Genomic DNA, 25203 nt, shown 5'->3' with positions numbered 1-25203 from the left:
AAGATAACCCCTTTCCAAGAAAGGTGATCCCCTTTCCTAGAGTGGTTAGCTACTTAACTCCAGGGACTTCCTCTCTGTCCCCTGCAATGCAGGGATTCCGGTTGTGCACCTCCACACCCATCATCTGTTAATGGGTGACAGGGATGGGACTTAGGTTGTGTGTGGCCTTATTAAGCAAGCATTTTACCCCACGGGGCCACTTCCCTGCCCCAGAATGTGAGTGAGCATACGTTTTTCAGTTTTGTTGGGTATGTATCTGGAGGTGAACCCTCTGGGTCACATGACAATTCTGTGTTTACCCTTCTGAGGAATTCCAAAACTGTTTTCCAATGTGGTCACACCATTTGACGTCGCCTCCGGCAGTTTGGGAGCTCTCTAGCGTTTCCACACTCGTGTTTTTCGTCTGTTTAACGAGAGCTATGCTAGTGGGCGTGGAGAGGTGCCTCGCTGTGCCTTCCCTTTGCATTTCCATAGTGGCCAGCGACACTGAGCGTCCTTTCAGGAGTTCTGTGCGTCATCTGCGGAGGAGTGCTTGCTAGCGTTGACATCCAGTTACTGGGAATTTAGCTCAGTGGTACGTGCTTACTGAGTGAGCACAAAGCCCTGGGTTTTGTCTTTTAGCATCAGAAAATAAAAGTATTTACTAAAGAAGAGTTCTTTCTCATCTTATAGATCCAACATCAGATATAGAACTATAATTTTTTTTCTCCTCAGCTTGCTAATTTTTTTTCTTCTTTCTTTATAGTTAGTTACCTTTGAAGCACAAAATACTGAATTTAGATGAAGTCCAAATATCTACTTTTTTTTCTTTTCTGGCTTGTGATTTTGGTGCCAGAGCTACAAAGGCTTTGCTTAATTCAAGATCATAAAGATATAGCTCCAGCCTTTAGATTTCAATCTTTTCTTGAGGTAATTTTTGTATGTGACATGAAGTCAGAGCTCGTTTTTACTCTTTTGCATGTGGATATACCTTTTGCTGGAATACTATCTGTTGAAACGATTATTCTGTCCCCACTGGATTGCATTTGCTATACTTGTTGAAAATCAATTTATGTGAAGTTTTATTTCTGAACACTTAATTCTATTATGTTGATGTATGCGCTCGTTTTCACAGACCGTCTTGGCTGGCGTACACTGGCAGTAAAGTCCGTAACTGGCAAGTGCAGCTCTTCCAATGTGGTCACTTGTTTTCAAGATTATTTTGGCTAGTTTGCATCTCTTGAATTCCATGCAAATTTGAGGACCAGCTTGTCAGTTTCTATTGTTTTAAAAAAGTAGCTGTGATTTTCACAAGGATTATACTGAACGTGCCAATGAGATGGGGAATATTACCGTGGATAATGACCTGTGAACATGAAGGAGCCTCCAGCTTATTTAGGTCTCTAATTTCTTTCAATGACAGTTTTAGTTTTTCATGTATGCTTCTTTTGCTAATTTATTTCTAAATATTTTATACTTTTGAAAAGTATTGTTGTGTATTTATTTGCAAGCAGAGAGAGAGAGAGAGAGAGAGAGAGAGAGAGAAAGCATGGGCATGCCAGGGCTCTTCCCGCTGCAAATGAGCTCTACATGCATGTGACGTTTTGTATATCTGGCTTTATGTTGGCACTGGGGTGGCAAGCCCAGGCCAGCAGGCTTTCTAGCAAGCACGTTAACCACAGAGCCATCTCTTCAGCCCCTACGGACTTCTTTTATATCCGTGTTGCCGGTAAGAATTGGGAGTCAAGGGAGTGAACAAGAGTGGAGTAGGCTAGCATCTTCTGCACTTGCCCAAAGCCACCGAGATGCACACTCCGCAATTGGAACATGCAGCCCCCCAGCTCCTTGAGGCCGGTTCAAGCTCGGAATCCCCGGAGATTGCTCTCTCCAGTGAGGCATGAGTTAGGAAAGAGGTCTCTGTATAGCTGGAATCCAGGCCGTGCTCTCACCGGTCCCCAAGTTACAAGTCTCATGTCGGAAAGGTTGTGCCCTGCCTTCTTTCAACCTCACTGGCAGCTGTCAACACAACTGCCATGAAAAATGCCAACGGCCACGCTCGGCCTCCAGCCCTCTCTGCAGAGCACGGACGTGCACCCGCAGCAGTAGAGGCCTTGGGAGATAAAGGGCTGGGGGGGGGGCACATAGCTGGTTAGCACCACAGCCACATCTGGAATTAATCTTCCGATTTATTATTTAAACTGCTAAGGAAGCCACGGTTTAGCCATGGCCAGAATACAACGGTCACATTCATTGATACTGGGAAAGGAAATGGGAGACAGATAAAGAGTTCTTGTCCCCAGACTGAGACATTCTCCCAGACCAACGAAAAACCCCAGGTGGACTAGCTGGGGAAAGTAGCTTTGGGTTGGGGCTCTGTCGGGTCAAAGTGAGAGGCTGCATCGAGTCCCTTACTCTCAGGGCATCCTACCTGTCAGCACACTGAATTAAAGGGGCGCAGCAAAGAGGGTCTTCCCAGCTAACAGGCACTGATGTGAAGAGTCAGGGGTGTTTAAGCGAGAGCAAAGGCTCCATCCAGCCACATAAACCTGGAGACGTACCGCTCGGCCAGAGCAAGCGCTGTGCAAGCTCAGGCTCCATTTCCTTTGCCACATCTGCTTTTGATCAGCCCCGGAGAGCTGCTTACTTAAGTCAAGAGTTCTTAGCCCCCAAGCTGGGTGAGGGCAGCGAGTGTGGGGGCAGGGCGGAGACGGCGAAGACAGAGGAAGGAAAGGCTCAGAGGTCAGAGGTCGGAAGGTGAGCAGTCATACAGGACTCCATCGATATCTGTCTGCCTGGGGCTTCCCTCCTGATCGCACACGCAATGTAAGAGTTGAACGTGATGATGTGTCTTAACGTCTGGTTATTAAATCAAGCAGAGAATTCATTGCTTTACGACTGTGGGAGAAAGCAGCTTGTGTTCCAGTGGAAAACCGCGCCTCACCTAGAGCAGGGCCCCGGGCTGCGGGATTCCAGACCTGCTGGGAGGGCCTTGCCCTCCTGTGTAAGTCACAGGTCATCGATGGACACGCCCTCTTGGTCCCTTCTGATAGCGAGAATGGGCTGGGTCCGTTTGCAATCCATCGCAACATTCCTTCGTTCCCTTTACATTTGTGCAGTTTGATTTTCCTCCTGAATCGGTTTTAAAACGTGTCTGCTTCTGTCATCACGAGTCCAGTAAAATCTTTAACACACGCTCACTCTTATATCTGTACCAGAGGAGGAGTGTGCCTGTTTCTGAATACCATGGTCAACAAATTTGCCTGTGGAAGGGCTCAACTCCTCTTTCCTTCCTCCCTTTCTTTTTTAAAAAAGTATTTATTTATTTATTGAGAGAGAGAGAGAGAGAGAGGGAGAATGGGTACACCAGCACCTCCAGCCACTGCAAACTAACTCCAGACACTTGCGTCACCTTGTGTATCTGGATTATGTGGGTACTGGGGAATCGAACCTGGGTCCTTAGGCTTTGCAGGGAAGTGCTTTAACCACTAAGCCATCTCTTCAGCCCTTCTTCCTTTCTTTTTAAGATGTGGTTACTCATCAGTTCTCTGTAAACTTTAAAAAATTTTACTTTTTTCATCTTTTAATTTTTTTTGGTTAAAATTTTTTTTAAATAAAATTTTATTTCATTGTGTATGTTTGTGTGATGCATGTGTGGAGGTCAGGTGACAACTCCAAGCACTACCTCTTTCTCTCTCAAATAAATAAATAAAAATATAAACACAAAAAATGTACCAAAGAGACCTGGGCATGGTGGCACATGTCTTTAATCCCAGCACTTGGGAGGCAGATTGAGTTGGAGGCCAGCCTGGGACTACAAAGTGAGTTCCAGGACAGCCTGGGTTTGAGTGAGAACCTACTTCAGAAAAAATAAAGTAAAAATAAAATGAAAGCACAAAAAGAAGTTAACTATGCACTCAATTTATTATTGGTTTTGTCCAAAACTAGAATTCAAGCGAAATAAAACATAAGACAGAAGTCTCCCATCTATGAAATATCCATCTCTTAACTAACTGACTTCCCAAGGTTCAGATTTAGTAATTCCATGCCTTGGGGTACAACTTTGATTTTCAAAGCATTTTTCATTTGGTGCTTTGCTGAGACAGCTGTTTTCACTTTTAGATGAGGCTCCAAGAGGCTCAGGGCCCCACACCTGTTAATGAAAATGTGCTCCTGACCCCCCCAATCCTCCTCTCTTTGGCTGAGTCCATCTTACTTCCATTAGGCCGGGTAGGCAGGGATGAAGGTGTTCTTTAATCATGAAACTCTTAGCCTTCTGAACGATATTAAAGTAAAAGTGTATAATTTCTAAAAAATTAAAAGGAACAAGACATAGATGATTTATGATTTATTACTTGGATCAACTCCTTTAGAAGAGACAAGGACAAAAGTAAAAGGAACGTTTACACTTTTTATTGTGACTTGGATCAAGTTCCAGTTTAGAAAAGACAAGAACAAAATATACAACTCCTATTTACATTTTTTTTTTACAATGGAAAATATTTACATCACAGAGAATAAATACAAAATAGCAATATAAAACTAAGAGAGCATGGACGGCAAGGATCACAATTTCAGCAAGGAACTTTCTGGCTAATTTTTTTTTTTCTATGTTGACATGCATCAGGCTCACAGTTGTCTGATTGTCTCATCTTGTTCCTTGGTGGCCTTTCCCAAAGCACCTTTGGATTGTGTCATTAGTAACTGATCTTCCCACGTACCACTCTAGGGTTCGCCCTCGACCTTTGAGACACCAGTGACATCCCTGTGGTTGGAATCACTGGCCTCCGTGGGTTTCCGGGGAGTGGGATCTTTTGCGTAATTTTGCGGGAGGTAGTGCTGGGCATTGAACCCAGGGGTCTAGCCAGGCTGGGTAAATGCTCTCTCATGGAGGTACATCCTCAGCCCTGACACGTGGCTAGCGCTTTCTCTTCTTTATTTTCTTGGGCTCTTCTGCTGAGAATGGCAACGCTTACACGGGGAGGGGCAAAGTCATATTTCGGATGGGCAGATTTGCTCAGCTAAATTTTCCCACCCATCTAGAACATTCCACTTGTAGTGAGCCTCCCTTCCTGCACTTTCTGCAACTGAGTGCAGGAATGGCCATCTGTCCCACTCAGGGACCTTAGCCTGGTGACACATTGCCTGGGCTGGGGGTCCTCAGGTTAAAGTGGGAGATCTAGGATGGCTGTTCCCGTCTGCGCCCGCTGCCTCCTGGGGGGTCTCTCCAGCTCCGTGCTGAAGCTTTCCCTGGGGATGGAGGCGTGGGACGGGGAAATTTCAAAGTGGTGAGGCTCAGAGTTAGTAGGGGTGCACTGTGTCCCACTTCCCACGTATTTGAGAGACACTTGTGAAGCCATCTGGCCAGTAGGAACTTTGGCTAACCCTGGTCGCTTGAGGCAGTTGTCCTAGTTGAAAGGGGGAAGGGAAATACCTACTTATGACCTGGCAGATTTCAGGCATTGGCCACAATTAAAAAATAAAGTCAGAAATGGAAAGGACAGACAGATATTCACCAAAGAAACAAAGTTTTGTTGAAAATAGCACCTGATAATGGTCAGGAAAGGGTGTGGTGGTGTTGAAAAGGTGGTTTTCAATGTCAAAAATTATTAGCAAAGCATTTTCCTATTTACATACACAAGTAACAAACACTTTCAAAATATTCAAGATTAAAAAATAAACTGAGTGCAACAGAAAAAATCTCCCAAATTAATATGAGAGAACCATAGTGATAATGATCACAATAAAAAAGAAACAGAACTCAAAACACCAAGATATGTCAAAAGGTATTTACATATATGAAATTAGCAGTGGTATATAAATATATATATAAAAATATATATATAAAATGAATGTGAGGATTTAAACATGTCTGAAACAACCTGACGTCTGTGAGAAACAAGAAAAAATTCATTTTATTACAGAGCTCACCTTGGAAGAGAAATTCTATATATTTAAAGACTGTACATCAAAATACATTGGTAGCAAGAAGAAAATTTTGACTAGCTTAGGGACCAAACACAGACTCTAGTGCTTCTCCAAGGGGCTGGTAAGACCAGCCTGGGACGTAGAGGCCGTTCTCAGGTCCCTTGGACAGAAAGGAAGTGTTAGGAACAGGGCGCTCTATTCTTGGTGCTGGTTTCCTGGTACATGGCACATTTACAAAATCACTGAACTGGGATATGAGGGTCTGTCATCTTTCTTAGAAAGAAAGCTTTTGAACACAGAATATTAAAAACTCCTTTTTTTTTTTTTTTTTTTTGAGGTAGGGTCTCACTCTTTCCCAGGCTGACCTGGAATTCACTATGTAGTCTCAGGTGGCTTCGAACTCACAGCGATCCTCCTACCTCTGCCTCCTGAGTGCTGGGATTAAAGGCGTGCGCCACTATGTGCGGCTTAAAACTAAATTCTTTTCAGTTGGGTAACTGAAGAGGCTATGGGATGACTGGAATGACCGTGCTGGGGGAAGTCTAGAGATACAGACTAGGGACTCTGGTTTGTTGGAGGAAAAACGTTGGTCTGAGGCATGGGGTTTCTTCCCAGAAGGGGCCCCATCTTCAGTGCTGGAGGCTGAGTCAGAGCCGGGGACACGTGAGGTCCACACAGTCCAGCGAGGTCTGGGTCACCAGTCACCAGCTTTCTACGTTAGTTAGCATCATGACTCAGCCCCATGGGGCAGAGGGTCACGTGACAGGCGTTTTAACATGGTCTGTGTCTAGTGAGATTCCCAGAGACATCACTCCCCCCCACACGAACCTGTGATGTCGTCACCTTACCATGAAAAGCATGGGTGCTAGGTGTCCATTCAACTGTGTCTAGAAACCCTTCAACAACCAAACCACCACAGCACTGCATTGAACTGATGGCTGGGGCGTTATTCAGGGGACACTCAAGAGCTGTTTGGTGGGATTTGGATGGCCACAGGGCTGGCTTGCTTGTTATTGTCTAAGTCATCAACCCAAGAGTTTATTTATTTATTTTTGTTTGAAAAACACACCACATGAGTCCTTCTCTGCGGTCAGCTACAAATACCAGGCACTGTTTCTTTGGATGCCCCATTGCTTTTTATTTATTTATTATTTTGAAGTGGGTTTCCACTCTAGCCCAGGCTGGCCTCGAACTCATGGCGATCTTCCCAAATGCTGGGACTAAAGGTATGCCCCCCACCACCTGGCTGCCTCTTTACATTTTTAGGGATCTAATTGCAGATTCCAATAACCTATGTGCCAAAGGGAAACCAGATGGATTTTCAAAGTGAAAGGAAGGAGTGCCTCTGGAAACACTCGGCTCATCTTCTCCACTATAGGAGCAGGTGTCCCATGTTCCTGGCAACCTCCCTCTAGCTTTGTGGGGGAGAGTGGATAGCCATCAAGTCAGCCCCGGAAAGGCCACTTTTTTTTTTTTTTTGGTGTTTCAAGGTAGGGTCTCACTCTAGCCCAGGCTGACCTGGAATTCACTATGTAATCTCAGAGTGGCCTCGAACGATCCTCCTACCTCTGCCTCCCGAGTGCTGGGACTAAAGGTGTGTGTCACCACACCCGGCTTAAAGACCACCTCTTTAAATGAGAAAAAAAAAGAGAGATTTTTGTAAAAAACAAAAACAAACAAAACAAAACAAAAACTGCCATAGGGATCAGAGAAAGTGTGTCTGACAATGAAATTAACAGGAAAGCTACTGAACAAGAACGGAGATGTAAAGATGGTGCACCAGCGAGGCCAGTGACTGACGGGGTATCCCAGGAGGGGGCCCGGGTCCTGGCAGGTGGGTTTTATGGTGAAGCTCTGGGGCGTGGCAGGGGCTCTTTCAGGGTCAGCTGCGCAGGTGGTTGGGAAGCTCCAGGTGGGGACTCAGCACCAGCTGGCCTCTCAGGGGAGAAAAGGATCATTTGGGGAAGAACCTTTCTTTTTTGTTTTTTTTTGAGATAGGGTCTCATTCTGGCCCAGGTTGACCTGGAATTCATTATGTAATCTCAGGGTGGCCTCGAACTCACGGGGATCCACCTACCTTTGCCTCTGCCTCTGCCTCCCGAGTGCTGGGATTAAAGGCATGCACCACTACGCATGGCTGGGGAACAACGTTTTAAAAGTCATAGGTAAAAAGAAGACATCTTGCTTTAACATCAAAACAAGGAATCATAAAAAACTGAAAACGTCAGCCAACTATATTCAAGTGGATATTTTCTTCTTCCATATGAAAGACCCATTGCCTGAAGTATGGAGAGGTTCTTACCAAAAAACAACTACCATGAGGAAAATAAAAAGCAATCCCTCACCTGGGCTTTCTTCTCGAAAGCCTTTTATTCCTACCAGTGGCCTGCAGAGCCAGCAAGGTTAACTGCTGCCCTTTTTCTCTGCCATCGCAAAAATTGGATTGTCTGATTTTAAGAAAGCGATCAACTACACTGAAGTTTACTGCAGGACACAAGGACATGACTGAGACACTGAGGTTTTAAACTTAAGACATTAGGTAGGCCATGTTTGAAGTCTGCCCAGGTGTCTAAGAGGGTGCAGGTGGGCAAAGAAGACAAAACAGTCCTGTCTGCAAGCAGTGAAAGAGAAAATTCTTGTTTAACCAGGTACACGGTAACTGGAATTTTAAAGCAAGAATGTTTTCTTTCTCTCTCTCTTTTTCTTTTTTTTTTGTTTTTTCGAGGTAGGGTCTCACTCTGGCCCAGGCTGACCTGGAATTCACTATGTAGTCTCAGGGTGGCCTTGAACTCACAGTGATCCTCCTACCTCTGCCTCCCGAGTGCTGGGATTAAAGGCATGCACCACTATGCCCGGCTTTTCTTGATTTTTTTTTTTTTAAAGTTGCTTACTTTTCCCTCTCAGGAACAAAAACGAAAATACTATGAATATTTTTGGAGTTTAGTTTCAAACAGCCTAGGGGTCAGGTAATTCTCATGTCCCACCCAGAGTTGACCGCTATTTCTATGTCCCCATCACTGGGAATCCATGAGGCGCGTCCATCAGGTCTTCGATGCAGGTGTGAGGGGCGCCTTTTAACCCCAGTGTCAGCAGAAATTTCAAGGAACCATTCTTCAAGTGATTCCAGCGGAGTGAAGTTTTTCTGTAAGAGGCAGATTTTTTTTTTCTAAACCTGAACACCAGCAATTGTACTGTCTGGCCGTGTGCATCTCTCTCCTGTCCCGTGTGCTTTCTCAGGGCCATCTCCTTGTCCCTTGGAGGAAGGCGGCCCATACAGGCTGAGGAACTCGGGACTCAAACTCTGAGAGGCATTTGGCCAAGATCACCCAGCTGGCAAGGACAGGCACACAGTCTTCCTTACTCTCAGCCTGGAGGACTTTCCTCCTGGTTTTGGGGGAGTGACAGGGACATTTACTTTGGGCAGAACTTCTCTATAAAACACTTTGTCTTTGGAATGAGTGGAGTATAAGAAGAAGAAGAAAAAAGTCTTATAACAGGTAGTTTCACTGCATTTCTTACAAGGGAGCTGTGGCACTCAGTGTTTCTTCCCTGAAACGGAGGTTGAGTTGGCTTGTCATCTCCAAACGTTGCTGGTTCCAAGCAGGTGGTTTGCTGGTGGATGAGGGAGACCATCTGACTGCATACAAAGGTCCAAGATGCCATGGGCCATCCAAAGCCCACAGTGCCCGTTGACTTTATATAGAGTGCTTTTCTTTCTCCTGTGCCCTGGAGATGGCTCGAGGCTTGGACAGTTGGGTGACTGGACTGTGGTTACCCCACAGTATTCACTGAGGCCCATAATCATGTCTGTTTAATCATGGCTATTTAATCGGCTCCCGAAGGGAGCTCAAATGCACCCATGTGAATTGTCTATAGTCCTAGAATGCTGCTACTAGTCAGAAAAAAATAGGCCACTGTTCCTACTCAGAAAAGAGCCCCCCAAAACTGGAGAAGGGGAAATTCCCATGGGGAGAAAAGAAGGGCACCTTCATCTGGCTGTGCGGGTCAGACGTAAGTAGGGAAAATCCTCCAGAGATGTTGCTGTGAGTTTAAAGTCATGATTACCACCCCTGGTGGCTCCACCTCTCCACCCGGGGAAGACTCTTAAGGAGAGACTCCTTCACGATGTCACTTTATTCCAAAAGAGGTGTCTTGGCATTGGACACCTGCGGCTCCTCATGTGGCCTCCCGCTGACATACCGTCTCTGCTGGGGCTCATGTCCCTTTGTGTATGGGTGTGATCTCTCCAGCACAAGGGAGAGGAGGTGAGAACAGAGCTGCTCACTCTTGATCCACCCGGTGAGATGTCTCACCTGACACCTGGGTTCCCTAATTGTAGCTCCAAGTGGGAGGAAGAGGTATTGAGGGCTCAAGGCCGACTTCAGTATTGTGACACCCCCCCCTTTTCATTTGCCAGGTTGACATCTATTGTCACAGCACAATTACTGACAAGTGCCCTCCTTCTACTGGAGGGGTCTGGATTGGCCAAGATGGCACACTGATGCAGTAGGAGACCACGGGAGAAGCAAGGTAGTCCATTGCTCCAACAATTTTGCTGAGGAATGGGCCTTATTTCAGAGCCTTTGAAAGTGCGCAGAATGCAGCCTCGCTCCTTCCTTGAGGGCTCAGAAGTGACTGGGGCATCCCAGGGCACTGGAAGAGACACTTGGCTCCGAGGGCAAGCCCAGGCAGCTGCCTTGAATACGCAACATTGCTCGAAAGCTTCTCTTCCAACTATGCCTCCCTCCCTCCCTCCCTCCCTCCCTCGCTCCCTCCCTCCCTCCCTCCCTCCCTCCCTCCCTCCCTCCCTCCCTTCCTTCCTTCCTTCCTTCCTTCGAGCCCGGCGTTCACTGTTCCCAGAGCTTCTGCTTATGACATTTGACAGCATCCAGGACATGGAAGGGTTTGTGATGGCAGTCCCCGAAGGACATCAGAAGAATTCTCTGGACTTGAATGAACTAGGAAAGGTGACAGGCACTCTGGCTGCCACTTCATAGGGACAAGCTTCCCAAGGTCAGGGGACTGGATGCCACTGACTTACCCTCTCAGGGTGCTCAACGATGGGGTTCTCATGAGAGAGGAGAAACCCGGAGTCCCTTGCAGCTCAGCCACAGCAAAGAGCCTGGCTTCGGACAGCAGCGCACACCTCCACAGGCTGGAAAGCTGGAGGGACCATGGCAGGGGCCTGGGCTGGTGCAGCCAGCCTCTCTGTGGAGACGGAAGACACTCTGCTCTCCTGTGGTCACAGTCCGATCAGCCCCTCAAAGCAGGCCCCTGGGAGGGGTTCAGTCGAAACCCTCCGTGCAGAGGGGGCCCCTCCGTCTTCATCCTCCAAGGTGCTTTTCCCCAAAGCTCTGGGCTGGCCGGCTTCACTTCTTGGCCACTAACCAGGGACTCTGACCCTTGAGGAGGCATAGAGAAGGGGACATTTGAGAAGGAGACTTGCTAGGGACTGGCATATTTTGTGGGCACCTCCTGGGACTACATGGCCAGCCTCCCAGCTCCTCCCAGCGGGGATCTGTCCTCTTTACCCCCTCTTCCACAGCGATCTCCCCTAACTGGAAAAGTGCCAGGGCCTCGGGCTCGGGCTCACTGGAAGATTCCATTACAGAAAGGAGCTTTGAGCAACTTTAGGCAACCACTAGCTCCTTCCTCTCTGCTTTGAGGCCTCGCTCCTGAAGACCCCAGTCTCCGCCTCCTGACACACCGGCCATCACAGTGTGTCCTCTGTCTTCAGAGCCCCTGAGCTTGGGCTGGCCGCGGCCCCCACTGGTCACCGAGCACAGGTGCCTGCGCTTGCATTAGGGGACACCCATAGCTCCCCAGAGCAGCGATGGGCCTTTCCCTAGAGGCTCCTCCACACTGCCGGGTGGGAAGCATGGGGCCTGCGGATCAGTAACTGTGACGATCGTAGGCGTGGAGACCACGGGATACACGGAGAGGTCACCCAGAGCCCCAGCGTAAGAAAGTGCTTGTCATTTCCGCACGCCCTCTGGTGTGGGAGCCCCCTCCCCACGCTGGGAAGACAGATCGCTGAGTTCAGCCTGGTTCCGAGGAGAAAGGCTCTTCGGAGGAACGCGGATGAGCTTCCCAGGGCACAGCGCGGCAGCGTGTACCTAGGGACCTTGAGGGAGAGCAAAAGTGTCCCCAGCAGAGAGGCCTCGTCCCCACTCAGCCCTACCTATAGCTGGGTCCACCAGCCATTGACAGTTGGCTGTTTCTTGGGGAGAGGGACTTTCTAGAACCAGAGGCCCCCTCTGCAGGTGAACTTCTGCCTGAGGTAGCATTCCCTTCCCTGGCTGCCCTCCTCCCCTGTCATCTTGAACAGCGGTCATTCTGGACGATTCTATTCTCTTGAGAAGTGATGGGGATTCTTCCCTCACACTCCTCCCTGCTCTCCGCCCTGTGGGGGGTTGGGGAAGGTGAGTGGGCAGGGAGTGAAGGTGGTAAGGTGGCTTCTCTCCTTTGAGTCACCCACAGGGAAGCTGTCCCCCTCTCTGTAAATGGCATGAAGTCTCAGATACCTGACGTCTCTCAAGTTGCCTGAAAATGTTTTGAAGCCCAGGGCGAAGGGGGTCACAGGCTGTTGGAGTAGGGGTAGGATGTGGGAGGGATACAGAGAGGCTAAAAAAATGAGTGGCAGAAGACTTTGCCATGCCAGCTAGTGTCTCAAACCCTGTGGAGGAGGCTAGGGGTGCCCCAGCGTCTTGCTTAATCCCCCATAATCTCTCAGGGTAGAGACCGGTGTAAGGCAAGCTCCTCCGCCGTTCTTGCCCCCTGGAAGCTGAGTCCATTGCCTTTAACCCCAGGTGGTGCATACCACGCGCACTTTGTTATACAGGGTCACAAGCACACGCATGCCACACGCTGCGGGGACAAAGCCATGCACGATGCTGCTGCAGCCCAAAAGACTCCGAGGTAGTGGGGATGCCCAGTGCCCCAGTGCCCACACTCCTCCTGGGGCCAGACCTGGCAGTGCAGTTAGAGGGTTTCAGGATGCGAGAGGTGACGGTGGTAGACGGTGGCGATCACTCAAGCCTAACTTTTTTGCTGGACACTGAGACCTGGAGCAATCCCAGGCCGGACACTGAGTGATGGAGGAAGAATGAGAGGTCCAGTCTTTGCGCTGTTCCTCACAAGCTGACCCTGACCCTCCCACATCTGTCCCATCATGTTCTGCCCATCCGAGCTCTGAGGAGGGGCGTGTAGCACGGCGGGCATGTGGGGACAGCCTGTGCCTTCCTTTACAAGGCTTGCCTGACTACAGTGGCTTTTGTCACCCACTGTAAGGAGAGTCCTTATTTGGGCACAGAGGGCCTGGCACACTGCCACCTGCAGAGCACTGAGCTGTTGTATGTCTCGGTGGACGATGCTGGGTGACGTGGGTCCTCCCGTGGCATGGGGCACAGAGCAGAGGGCACTAGGAAGAAGGATGGCCCACATACGGCAAAGGCTGCAAGATCCAGCGCCTACCAGAAATTTCATCACCGCGGGGGTGGCTTCCCAGGGGGCGAGACCTGGTGAATCTCTGGCTCCCTGGCAGGCAGTTCTGAGCAGGAGCTGCCTAAATGCTCCAAGAATGGGGTGTCTGTGACATGCATGAGGCCTTGGGAGGACCCAGCCTCTGAATACCTTTTCCTTATGTACCTAAAAAAAAACAAGCCAGGCGTGTTGGCGCACGCCTTTAATCCCAGCACCTGGGAGGCAGAGGTAGGAGGATCGCCGTTAGTTCGAGGCCACCCTGAGACTCCATAGTGAATTCCAGGTCAGCCTGAGCTAGAGTGAGACCCTACCTCAGAAAACAAAACAAAACAAAACAAAACAAAACAAACAACAGCAACAAAAAAGACAACAGAGTCTCATGTACTCCAGGCTTGCCTTGGACTTGCTATGTAGACAAGGGTGACTTTGAACTTCTGATCCTTCCACCTCCTCCACCTACCAAGTGCTAGGATTGCTTATGTGCCAAGACACTTGGTTTTATGAGGTGCTGAGAATTGAACTCAGGGCTTCATGCATGCTAGGTAGACATTCTTACTAACTGAGCCACATTCCCAGCCTCAGCACTGCCTTTTTTTTTTTTTAATTTTGAGAGAGAGAGAAAGAGAGAGAGAGAGAGAGAGGGAGGGAGGAAGAGAGAAGGGGGGGAGAGAATGGGCCCACCAAGGCCTCCAGCCACTGTGAATGAACGCCAGATGCGTGCGCCCCCTTGTGGTGCATGGGCAACATTGTGTGCTTGTATCGCTGCATTTGGCTACGTGGGACCTGGAGATTTGAAGGTGAGTCCTTAGGCTTCGCAGGCACGCGCCTTAATCTCTAAGCCATCTCTTCCGCCCATCACCGCCTTTTCTTGATAACTCCTGCAGTGCACTTGCGTCTGCTGGCAACGAGCTCCGTCCCTTTCCTTGTCGTCACCACCTAGTGGGTGTCAGAGCCAGGGCCAGCCTCCTCTGCTAACTTCTTTTTTTTCTTTTTCTTCCACTTTTTTGGGTTCATTTTTATTTATGTATTTGAGAGCAACAGACAGAGAGAGAAAGAGGGAGAGAGAGAGGGGGAGAGAGAGAGAGAGAGAGAGAGAGAGAGAGAGAGAGAGAGAGAGAGAGGATGGGCGCGCCAGGGCTTCCAGCCACTGCAAACGAACTCCAGACGCGTGCGCCCCCTTGTACATCTGGCTAACGTGGGACCTGGGGAACCAAGCCTCGAACCGGGGTCCTTAGGCTTCGCAGGCAAGCGCTTAACCGCTAAGCCATCTCTCCAGCCCTCCCTGCTAACTTCTTGACACTCATCTTCCTACTTCCAGCCTCCTTTCATGGCACTTGGCACAGAGTTATGATCGAAATGGAGACAGGGTAGAGGTTGGGGGAGGGTGGAGTCAGGAGCCTACAAAGGTGGTTACTGGCTGAGGGGCATGGGAGTGCCAGCCACACGTGGGGACATGCTTACCCACACATGGGGCTGCAGCCCATGGGCAAGAAGACATGGGCTCCACAGCAGGGCTTGAGGTGATGCACGAGGGCCCCACCTCAGTAACAGCAAGGTCATCCCGCCGCTTCCTGCCACCACTGTGGCCCCTGTTGTTATTTTTCCCTGACTTTGGTCTTTCCTTCCTTCCTTCCTTCTGTCTTTCTTTTTTGTGGGATCAAACCCAGGACCTTGAGTGCAATAGGCAAATGCTCTACCACCGGTAGTATACCACCAGCTTGACACTAACTTTTAAAATTCTTTGACTTTCAAAATATTTTATTTATTTGAGAGAAGAGTGAGTTAGAGAGAGAGAGAATGGGTGCACCAGGGCCTGCAAACGAACTCCAGATGCGTGCTCCCCCTGGTGCATCTGGCTAACGTGGGTCCTGGGTCCTTTGGCTTTGCAGGCAAGTGCCTTAACCGCTAAGCCATCTCTCCAGCCTCCCCCACACTCCCTTTTAGCTTAAGGTGTTGTAGGACTCCAGATGCTCCTGTCTCCGTCTCCCAAGGGCTAGGATCACAGGTGTGTGCCCCTATGCCTGGCTCTGCCTGTATTCAGGCAGGTGAGACCTCTGGGGTGTTGGCTGAGATGCCCTAAGTGGATGGAAACTGACAAGGCTGGGAGAGGATAAGTTTTTGGTTGCCTACAGTCCGCAGAGACTCAGTTGAGGCGGAATCTCGGTCTGGGGGGGCGGGGTTCCCATGCTATTTCCCTCCATTGTGACATCATCCAGAGATGATGCCATTGATTCAACCCGAGCCTGCCAAATAAGCAGGCAGTGTGTTGAGGAGAAGCCAGCCATACTGTGGCTTTCCAGCTTTTCACCTGGGAGTGAGTAGTTGGTATTGGACCTGGATAATTCGAGGGAGGTCCAAGACAGAGTAGAGAGTGGACTATATGACTTTTGTAGACCCTGGGCATTTATGCCTGTGTAAATTCCTTCCTCCATGAAAATATAGAAAATTCTATTTTATGACTGCTGGGAGAAAGATACTTGCTAAATGGACTCATTATATTTTTATATTTCACTTTTATATTATATTTCACTTTTCTCATTTGAATATGAAACCAGTGGAAATTAAAATATATTGGATGTTCATAAAAGTACCCCTGGTCCAGAGTCCGTGGCCTTTGGGCCCCATGGGGAAGTTGCTGGGGTCATGGTACATCCAGGGGGGCTGCATGAGCCGGAGCTCACAGCGGGAAAAGCTCCTGATACCAGCTGGAGTCTCAGGCCTGGGTGGCCCTATGTGTCTCTTTCTTGAGGAGGGGACACATGAATACCACTCATGCCCACAGGGTCACTCTAGGCCACTGGCGTCCCTTTTCAGATGAGGAAGACGAGCCTCAACAGAACATGGTCTGATTTCCACGTGAGCCCCTGGCTAACATGCTGGTATAGGCCCTGGGTCTAGGCAGCAAGCGGTCTGGTAACACCGGACTCGCACCCGCCCTGGAAGGTTCTCATGCCCATGAGGCCCCCTGGTAGAGAACTATGCGGGCACAGAGGCTGGGTTCTAGCTTTGCTTTACGCTGCATATGAACAAAGGATATAAAAAGAAAATGTTAAATGCAGACAAGGTGGGAGGGGGACGTGTTGAAGCTCCTAGAGTTGTGTCTTGTTTATAAGCCTGTTAGAAGCACTCATTTATGACCTAACATAGCTAATAATAAACTTGCATGCTATACCCTAGTGAAACGTACCTAACCATTAAAAGAGATTTCTTGAGACCTTGAGCAAGCAGGCGCTATGAATGCAAAACAATAAAATTCTATTTATTTATTCTTTTTTTTTTTTTTTTTTGGCTGGGTTTATTTTTGGCTTTTTCTCCCCTAGGCTGCTTTGGCGTGGTTCTTACTCCACCATCTTAACTGGAAGTCCCCTCTGTTTTTGTTCATTTGCAAGGGGAGAGATAGAGAAAGACAGAGAGAGAGAGAATGGATGTGCCAGGGCCTCTAGCCACTTTAAACCAAGTCCATATGCATGTGCCACTTTGTGCATCTGGCTTTACTTGGGTACTGGAGAATCAAGTCCAGGTTGGCAAACAAGTACCCTAACCACTGAGAAATCTCTCCAGCCTCCCTTTTTTGTTGAAACAGGGTCTCACTATGTACCCCAGATGAGCTTCAAACTTGGGATCCTATTGTCTTAGTCTCTAAATGAATAGAGATTTCTTCTTTTTTGCATACGTGTGTGGGTACAGTATGTGGTGTGTGTGTGTACAAGCATATGTGTGCTGCAGAGCCCAGAGAAGAATGTCAGGTGTCGACCTCAATCAATCTCCTATCTGTTTCCTTAAGATGGAATCTCTCTCTGAACCTGGAGCTGCCATTTTTCATCCAGTCATCCTGGCTGACCAGTGAGCCCCGCAGGACCGAGGTTACAGGGTGTGTGGCTACATCTAGTTGTTGCAATGGGTGCTGGGGGATCAAACTCAAGGAGAATCAGGCCTTCTCAGACCCTCACACTTGCACGGCAAGCACACTTACCCACAAAGCCATCGTTTCCCTAGCCTCCAACAACTTTTTTTTTTAAAGAGTGTTTAAAATTTTTTTTGTTCATTTATTTATTTATTTATTTGAGAGTGACAGACACAGAGAGAAAGGGAGAGAGAGAAAGAGAGAGAGAGAGAGAGAGAGAGAGAGAGAGAGAGAGAGGGAGGGAGGGGATGGGCGTGCCAGGGCTTCCAGCCACTGCAAACGAACTCCAGACGCGTGCATCTGGCTAACGTGGGTCCTGAATCAGGGTCCTTAGGCTTCACAGGCAAGCGCTCAACCGCTAAGCCATCTCTCCAGCCCACAACTTATTTCTTTTTTAATGTTTTTTTTTAATTAATTATTTATTTATTTGAGAGCGACAGACAGAGAGAGACAGGTAGAGGGAGAGAGAGAGAATGGGCGCGCCAGGGCTTCCAGCCTCTGCAAACGAACTCCAGACGCGTGCGCCCCCTTGTGCATCTGGCTAACGTGGGACCTGGGGAACCGAGCCTCGAACCGGGGTCCTTAGGCTTCACAGGCAAGCGCTTAACCGCCAAGCCAGCTCTCCAGCCCCACAACTTATTTCTTAAAACACATGAGTGGGCTGGAGAGATGGCTTAGTGGTTAAGGCACTTGCCTGTGAAGCCAAAGGACCTAGGTTCGATTCTCCAAGACCCACATAAAGCCAGATGCACAAGGGGGTGCAAGCATCTGGAGTTTGTTTGCAGTGGCTGGAGGCCCTGGTGCGCCCATTCTCTCTCTCTCCCCCTCTCTCTCTGTCTCAAATAAAAATTAAAAAGAAACACATACACAGGCAATTTCAGATTGGTTCCATGTGACCAAGATCTGGGGGGGAGGGGGATCCCAAGTTGACTGGAGTGGAGTAGCCCGTGAGGCACAGCCCCTCCCCCTGCACAGACTGGCAAATTCCTATCCTGTGAATTGTGAGATCTGGGGTAACTGTTATTAGTGACCCTAGCTCAAAGGAAGAAAAACAAACAAACAAAAAATCAAACAGAAGGTTCCACCCAACCCCAAAGCAGTAGGCCCCCTTCATAACCCTGGGCTCCTCAGTATAACTGAACCCTCAGTGCTCCGGCGACACCGAGATGAACTTGGAGTATGTCACAATGAACGTTGCCTTGTGATGGAGTTGACATTTCTAAACATTACTCTCAACTTCTGAGGATCCCTGCTTCTGAGACTTCCTGCTCACACAGGAAAGAATCTATTTAGTTTAGTGATTACTCAGGGTCATGAATTTTTATGTTTCTTTTTTTTCAAATAATGAAACTTCACAAGAGCTTAAAATGTTCTTAGACACATCTAGTCTGCCAGTCACCTCGGACCTCCAGCTTGACGTGAGTACGTATCTGAGTTTCCTGCGCCTCAGCGCTGGCTCGCCCCTTGTGGCACTGGGACACAATAATTTATTAGGCTTTGATACTATATCAGTGTGCACAAATACGCAGACATTAAGGCCATCCTCACAGACAGAAAGTGTATTAGAAACAGAATTATGCAAAACATCTTGTAAACAAAAGGGAACAGGTTGTTATCTTTTTGTACAAAATATGCAGGGTTTTTTCTCTCTCTTTAATAATCTGTAAGATGCATCATACTTCTGGCATTTTCAAAAAGTGAAAACTGTATAAAAATAAATATTCTATGTACAAACACACACACAGGCCAATCCAAGGTTAGAGGCATCACTGCAAAACAAAAACAAAACAGTTAGTTTTAGGGGGTTGGATGCTGAATTCCCTGTAGGAAAGGAGGTGAATTTCTCTGGGGCTGGAGGAGAGCTTCAAGGCCCGGCATGGTGGTGCACACCTTTAATCCCAGCCCTTGGGAGGCAGAGATAGGAGGATCGCTATGAGTTCAAGGCAAGCCTGGTACTACAGAGTCAGTTCAAGGTCAGCCTGGGCTAGAGTGAGACCTTACCTCAAAAAAAATGAACAATAAAAATAAAAAATAGCAATTAAAAAAACAGGAGGGCTGGAGAGATGGCTTAGCAGTTAAACGTTTGCCTGTGAAGCCTAAGGACCCTGGTTCGAGGCTCGATTCCCCAGGACCCATGTTAGCCAGATGCACAAGGGGGCACACGCATCTGGGGTTCGTTTGCAGTGACTGGAGGGCTTGGCTCACCCATTCTCTCTCTCGCTGCCTCTTTCTCTCTCTGTTGCTCTCAAATAATTTTTTTTTTTTTTTTTAAAGGTGAGGAGCTACAATATTCTCCCCATCCACTACAGTGAGAGCTCTGGGTCACCTTCCGGCCACTCCCCTTCCTGACCAGTAGAGGGCACTCTCCATAAGTGGTCCTGGAGGCTGCAGGATTCACGGCATCCTCCCAGATGGAATGTACAGGAGGAAGGAGAAGACTTAAGGCTGTCTAGCTTCTTCTCCAACATGCAGTAGCTCCTGACAGCAGCCGTGGTCCCCTTGCTAAGCCCAACTGTCTCTTTGTCCTGACCATTGGCAGCAAACTTTTTGGAGAGCTCTTTCTTTGGGGAGGGGGCAAGGGTGGGTCTTCTTTAATGGTGCCCCTGCTGAACAACTCCTGTGTAGTTCTAACTAGGTCTTATTGGAGCTTGACAAGAGGTCGAGGCCGTGCGTGAAGGGCAGGGTCTTGGGGAGGACTGAGCTTTTTCCTTTCCTTCGTTGGGGGCTGCTTTAGGCGCGGCGTACTGTTTGTTTCTGTTAGGAGGACATGCTGGTGACTCTAAAATGATGGTGGTTCAGGGCCAGTAAGGACAGTGTGAGGTCAGATGTAGGGAGGCAGGACAGGTTTTGGGGCGCTGCTCAGCTACCGCTCCCTGGGCTGGGGATGGAGGAGTTCTGGATTAGCAGACCCCTGGCCTTTAGGTTGGGGAGCCCTGTGTCTTGGAGAGTTATGGCGGAACGGGGGTGCCTGGGTGTCAGCGTGCTTCAGAAGGGCACAGGCGAATGCAACTGTGGGTTTGGGAGATGTCAGTGTTGGGAACTCCTGGGTGCCCCGGGGAGGTTGGGCTGCAGGTCACACATGGGCAAGCAGCTGGCTCCCGCAGATGAGGCTCGAGGAGAAGGGTAGAGTGGTGAGGGGGCATCCAGGGAGCGGGCCGGGAAGCCCCGTGAGTGTAGAGCTTAAGCAACCTAGACGTCTTAAGGTGTGCAAGTGTCTTCACGTGGCTTCAATGACCTCGGCTGAATGCTGGGACTAGCTCCCTGACGGTCTACCTTAAAACATAGCATAGAACTTTCTGGAGGACGGACGGGGGCTTCATTAATTGGCCACACAAATCATGAAGATGTCACTGGAATAAGATAACTACCCAGAAATTCAATGCATGTGAGGGCTTGCTGCCACTTAAAACATTTCTCTCTATGTGTGTGTGTGTGTGTGTGCGTACACACACAAGTGTGTTAGTCAACATATGTGCACGTGTGTGCAGTTGCACGTGCAGGCCAGATGGTAACCTTTGGCGTTGTTCCTCAGGCACTGCCCATCTTATTTGGGGACAGGATTCCTCACTGGCTTGGAACTTGCCCCATAGTCTAGACTGGCCGACCAGTGAGGCCCGGGGATTCCTCTGTGTCTGCCTCCCTACTGCTGGGATTGTAAGTACACACCATGCATGCTGCCGGCTTATTTTATTTTATGTGGATTCTGGGGATAGGAGTCAGGTCCACCAGGCAAGCACTTTACTAACTGAACCTTTCCTCCATCCCTTCAAAGCATTTTTAAGAGCTCTGAAGGGTGTGCATTACATGGGTAGTTAATGGGCTCCACCCTGCCTTATATTTGGGAGGACCTGTATCTTGCTGCATCTTCTGCAGAAAGACAGGAAGGGAGCTGTGAGCTTCGCAGCGCTGTTGGGAAAGGGGACCATTAAGCCTTTTTCCCGAGGCTGTCTAGTCCTCTGGGAAGCTTACCTTGTTCCAGCAGCCCTGGACCGGTAAGCCATCTTCACCCTGGAAGGAGGAAGGGGGTACAGAGTGCTCAGATGTTTGGAATGGGCCACCAAAAGCAGATGGGGAGAAATAACAAGGGCCACAAACAGTTTGGTAGCTTGTCGGGATGTGGCCCGCGCACTATCTAGTTCCTTTCTCCACACTGGGTCAGAATCCTGGACAGAGGTGAAAACATTTAACCGACACCGTTTTCCCATTGGCTAAGGCCACGTGTACCGATGGTACAAAGCCAAGGGAGGCTGTCCTAGCCTGTGCCAGCCCCTGTGAATGTCGCTGAGTGGCACGAGGGGCCAGTCTGCTCTAGCTCTCCGGAGTCCTGGCGACTCAACGCCGCTTGTCACTTGGGCCTTCTATCCCTCCTCTGCAAGCCTGGGGAGGGGACCAGGTGTGGTGATTCCCCACCCCCCCAGTGGACCTGAGCTCTTGTTTCTCTTTCTAACCACAGGAAGTGACATTCGGACAGTCTCAAATGGAGGCTGATCCCGAGTGGGAGCTTGGGGGCGCCAAGGGACAGGCAGCCTTGGGGGGATTGCAACATGACCTTGAGATGCTTTCAGCAAGAGGAGGAGCGTTTCTGCCCATCCCCCACCCTCTCTGGACCACAGCAGCAGGAGGGGAAGCATAGTTGGTGGTGACTAGGGAGAACCCTGTAGCTTCAGGGTGCCCTGCCCCCAGGGAAGGAACATCCGCCAGGCCTCTCAGACCTCTCTGGAATACCCCATTAGACCTCTTCCAGAGGCCAGGTGTGGAGGGCCAGGGAGAACCAAGGGCAGAGTCTCTGGTTCTCGGTCCAGGTCTAGAAGAATGTGAACTTTTCAGGACAGGGACAAGGCCAGACAGAGGCAGCATTTCAGGGCAGGAGCAAGCACCCAGTCCTCAGGGGTCCAGAAGGGATTTTCTGTGAATCACAGTGACTCCCCAGGCACCTAAGCCTCTCGTGCCATTTAGCAAGTGGTGAGCCCCAGCTCAACCAACCTCATTATACTAAAGTCACGACTGATAGCTCGGACACCCCTCTCCCCACACCAAGTCCAAAACATAAGACCCATCGTCCCGGGCTGTTATTGGAGAGGACATCATCCTGCATGATCAGACAATGTTGACCTGCATTTCTTCTCTGGGCTGGGGAGAAGGCAGCAAGGGGGTGGGGGGGTGCATTCCAGTTTCACGGTGACCCTCCATCCCCTTCCCAGCCCACCATGCCAGGCACACTGCACACGGGTACTGGGAGGGACAGGAGCCTCCACGAGCCACACTGGCATTCCCACTGGCACATGGATGGTGGCGGGGGCAGTGCAGGGCAGACGGGCAGACAGCAGAAAGGCAGCGCGTAGAAGCAGGGAAGCCAGGGTGACTGCAGAGTTCAGGGTCTTCAGACGGCGTGTGGGATTTTGACCCTGGCAAGATGCTGCTGAGTGGATAACGGAGACACCGGAAACCAGCGCGGAGAAAGGCTGCACACGCATGCTACCTGTGCGGGAACGGGGGTGCTGGGTGGGGCCAGCGGGGGCCAGCGGTTATGTTGTGTGCGCTTGCCTTCGGTTCCAAGTGTGTGCTACAGAGTCCCCAGTGCCCTCCGGGGGGCTCTGTGGGCGCTCATATTTTCTGGCACGATTTTCCGCTGAAAGAGGAGTTTGGCATGAGAACCTCACCTAGTGTACTCGGGACAAGGAGGGCATGCAGGAATAGTCACTCCAGTGCCCTTGGAATAAAGTGTCACCTTCTGGATGTTTTTTTTTTTACGCTTAGTTAAGAGAGTCATGTGGGGCACCTACGATTTCCCCATCTGGAGTGGCACTGAGCTGGGGGGCGGGGAGACAAGCTGCCATCTCAACCCCAGGCCCGCCCGGGAGAGGGGTTCTTGCCCTAAGTTCTAGCGTCCTTTCCGTCTCTCCTAGACTTCGTGCAGTGAGCACAGAGGGCCTCTGGCATCGAACCTTCCAAGTTCTGATGCCCTATGTCAACCGGGCTGTGCCTCAGGACCCAGCTTGGAAGGAAAGGCAGGGGGAGGCCCCTTTCTCAACTTCGCTTCTAGAACTGTCTAGAGAAGCAGGTCTGGTGCTTCTAGACTGCAAAGTGGGGCGCGGCCAGGGAGGCAGTTGGCTCTAACATCTTTCTTCCCTCCCGTACTCAGCTGCTGTGTTTGGAGCAAGTGTCCCGCGTGAAGACAGAGCGGTCATTCCAGGAACCTGACCAGAGAGTGTGCTTTGCTCTTGTCAGGAGAATGATCTAGAAGCAACTGGGCAAGGGGGGGGGGGGCAAGCAGCCAAGGGTAGCTTTAAAGGGGACAGGCTGGCTGATGTCAAAGTGGGATGTTCCTTAAGCAGCTGCAGGAGGAAGTCTTGAATGCACACACCGGGCCACACCCCATGCAGGAGGGCGCCTCCAGCGCTTCAGGCAAGGTGACTTTTAGCGTCCCCGGTAAAGAAGCAGGAGGAGGGGCTGGAGGTGGCGGTGGCACAGGAGGCACACTGGTACAAACCACGCATGTGAGGCAGCCCAAATGGACCATGCGGGCAAGTGCAGGCGATGCCATACCAATGGGCACGGAGCATCCAGTCCATCTAGCCCTGGTAACCCTGGCTCCCCTTTCTCTCCTTTAAAACCTCGGTGGCCCTGTTCACAAAACCAACCATGGGGGGCATTTTAGGTGACAGCCAGCCAGCTCCGTCCACGGAGTGGTGAGGCTCAGTCCTACCCTGGCCAGGATGCAGGACCCTTGAGGCACCTACAGATAAGGCTCAGGCCTACAGCAGCCGGTCATCCCTACCTGGGCTCTGTGCCCTAGGGTCTTCAGCAAGGGGGCACATGTAGCTAGCCTCTTCTGCATTGACCCCTCCCCCACCCATTTAGAGTAATCGCAGACAAGCTTCCATTGGAGAGTAATGCTCTTTCCAGAACATTCCTATGCATGGAAAGGGCTCTTGGGAAGCCTGGAAGATGGGTCACAAGTTGTTAATCAGGAAGGTTTGTGGGGCTGTTTGTCTACTGACTTTGGTCTGCAGATTTGAAGGTCGCAGCTGACTGGTGAGCACTGGGAGGCTGTGGAGAAAGTGACTCTTTCTGCCCAGGGCTGACCAGCAGCCCCGCCCCGAGATGCTCAAACAGTGTCTTGCATCCTGGCCGAGTGAGGATTCCAAACTGCTGGCCACGGAAGTGGCCACTCAACAAAGGAGGCAAATCCGTGTGTCATAACAGCCAGCGTGAGCTAACATCACAGGCCTGCTTTTCCCCAAGCCCCCAGACTCCCCCGCCCCCGTGTTTTCCTCACTCCGGCCCATCAGTTCTTCTATGTCTTCAAAGGAGGACTCCAAGGAAAAGCCGGGCGGGAGGATTGGCAGCCGCGGTGCCAGGTTCCTTCCACAGCAGGCTGGGCTGCCGGGCACGGAGAGGCTTAGGTGGTGTCCTCCTGTCCCTTCGCCCGCCTCTTCGTGGATTTGCCTTCTTTGTTTCCACCCTGCAAACCCCAGAACCATACAAGCGAAAAACAGAAACATACCAACGGACAGGGGGCATCTAGTCCAGGCGCTCCTTGGTCCCCCTTATTCCCTTTAGGCCCTCTAGAGCCTTTCTTCCCCCTCTCCCCCTGCAAACAGTGGTTTAGTACAAGGGCGGGGGAAGAAAAAAAAACAACATCAAAACCTTAGGATCATTCGCGTGTTAAGGTTAGAGATAGAAAATAAAACATACAATAAAAGAAGGACGAGTAGAGCGTCTCAAGTAGGACAATCTCCCAAGTAGGATTAAGGGGTACACCCACCTTCCCCGTGTAAGCACCTGAGAATGTGGCCAAGAAGAGGGCGTGGGGGCGGGGAGGAGAGGGAGTCAGGGGCAGCTCTGACTCCACTAAAGACCCTGGCGTTAAATTTGTGTGTGGTTGGGAGGGGTGCCCACCTGTGTGCAAG

The 25203-nt window shown here is 50.0% G+C and overlaps 1 protein-coding gene across 20 annotated transcripts in view; it reads right to left on the bottom strand.

Annotated features, from left to right (window-relative positions):
• Nucleotides 1-18831: 18831 nt before the first annotated feature.
• The window catches only part of Col13a1 (collagen type XIII alpha 1 chain), a 157118-nt gene continuing 150746 nt past the window's right edge, over nt 18832-25203 (bottom strand). For all 20 annotated transcript variants that reach the window (XM_045137411.1, XM_045137394.1, XM_045137393.1 and 17 more), the window contains 3 exons: nt 24798-24884; nt 21260-21298; nt 18832-19059 (listed from right to left, as the gene is read on the bottom strand). In XM_045137411.1, coding sequence (XP_044993346.1) covers nt 19057-19059; nt 21260-21298; nt 24798-24884 — 129 coding nt within the window. In that variant the 3' untranslated portion in view covers nt 18832-19056. The remainder of the gene's footprint in view (nt 19060-21259; nt 21299-24797; nt 24885-25203) is intronic.

Source organism: Jaculus jaculus, chromosome 18, assembly GCF_020740685.1.
Source record: "Jaculus jaculus isolate mJacJac1 chromosome 18, mJacJac1.mat.Y.cur, whole genome shotgun sequence".
Classification (NCBI taxonomy): domain Eukaryota; kingdom Metazoa; phylum Chordata; class Mammalia; order Rodentia; family Dipodidae; genus Jaculus; species Jaculus jaculus.
This window is presented reverse-complemented; position numbering and strand designations above follow the sequence as displayed.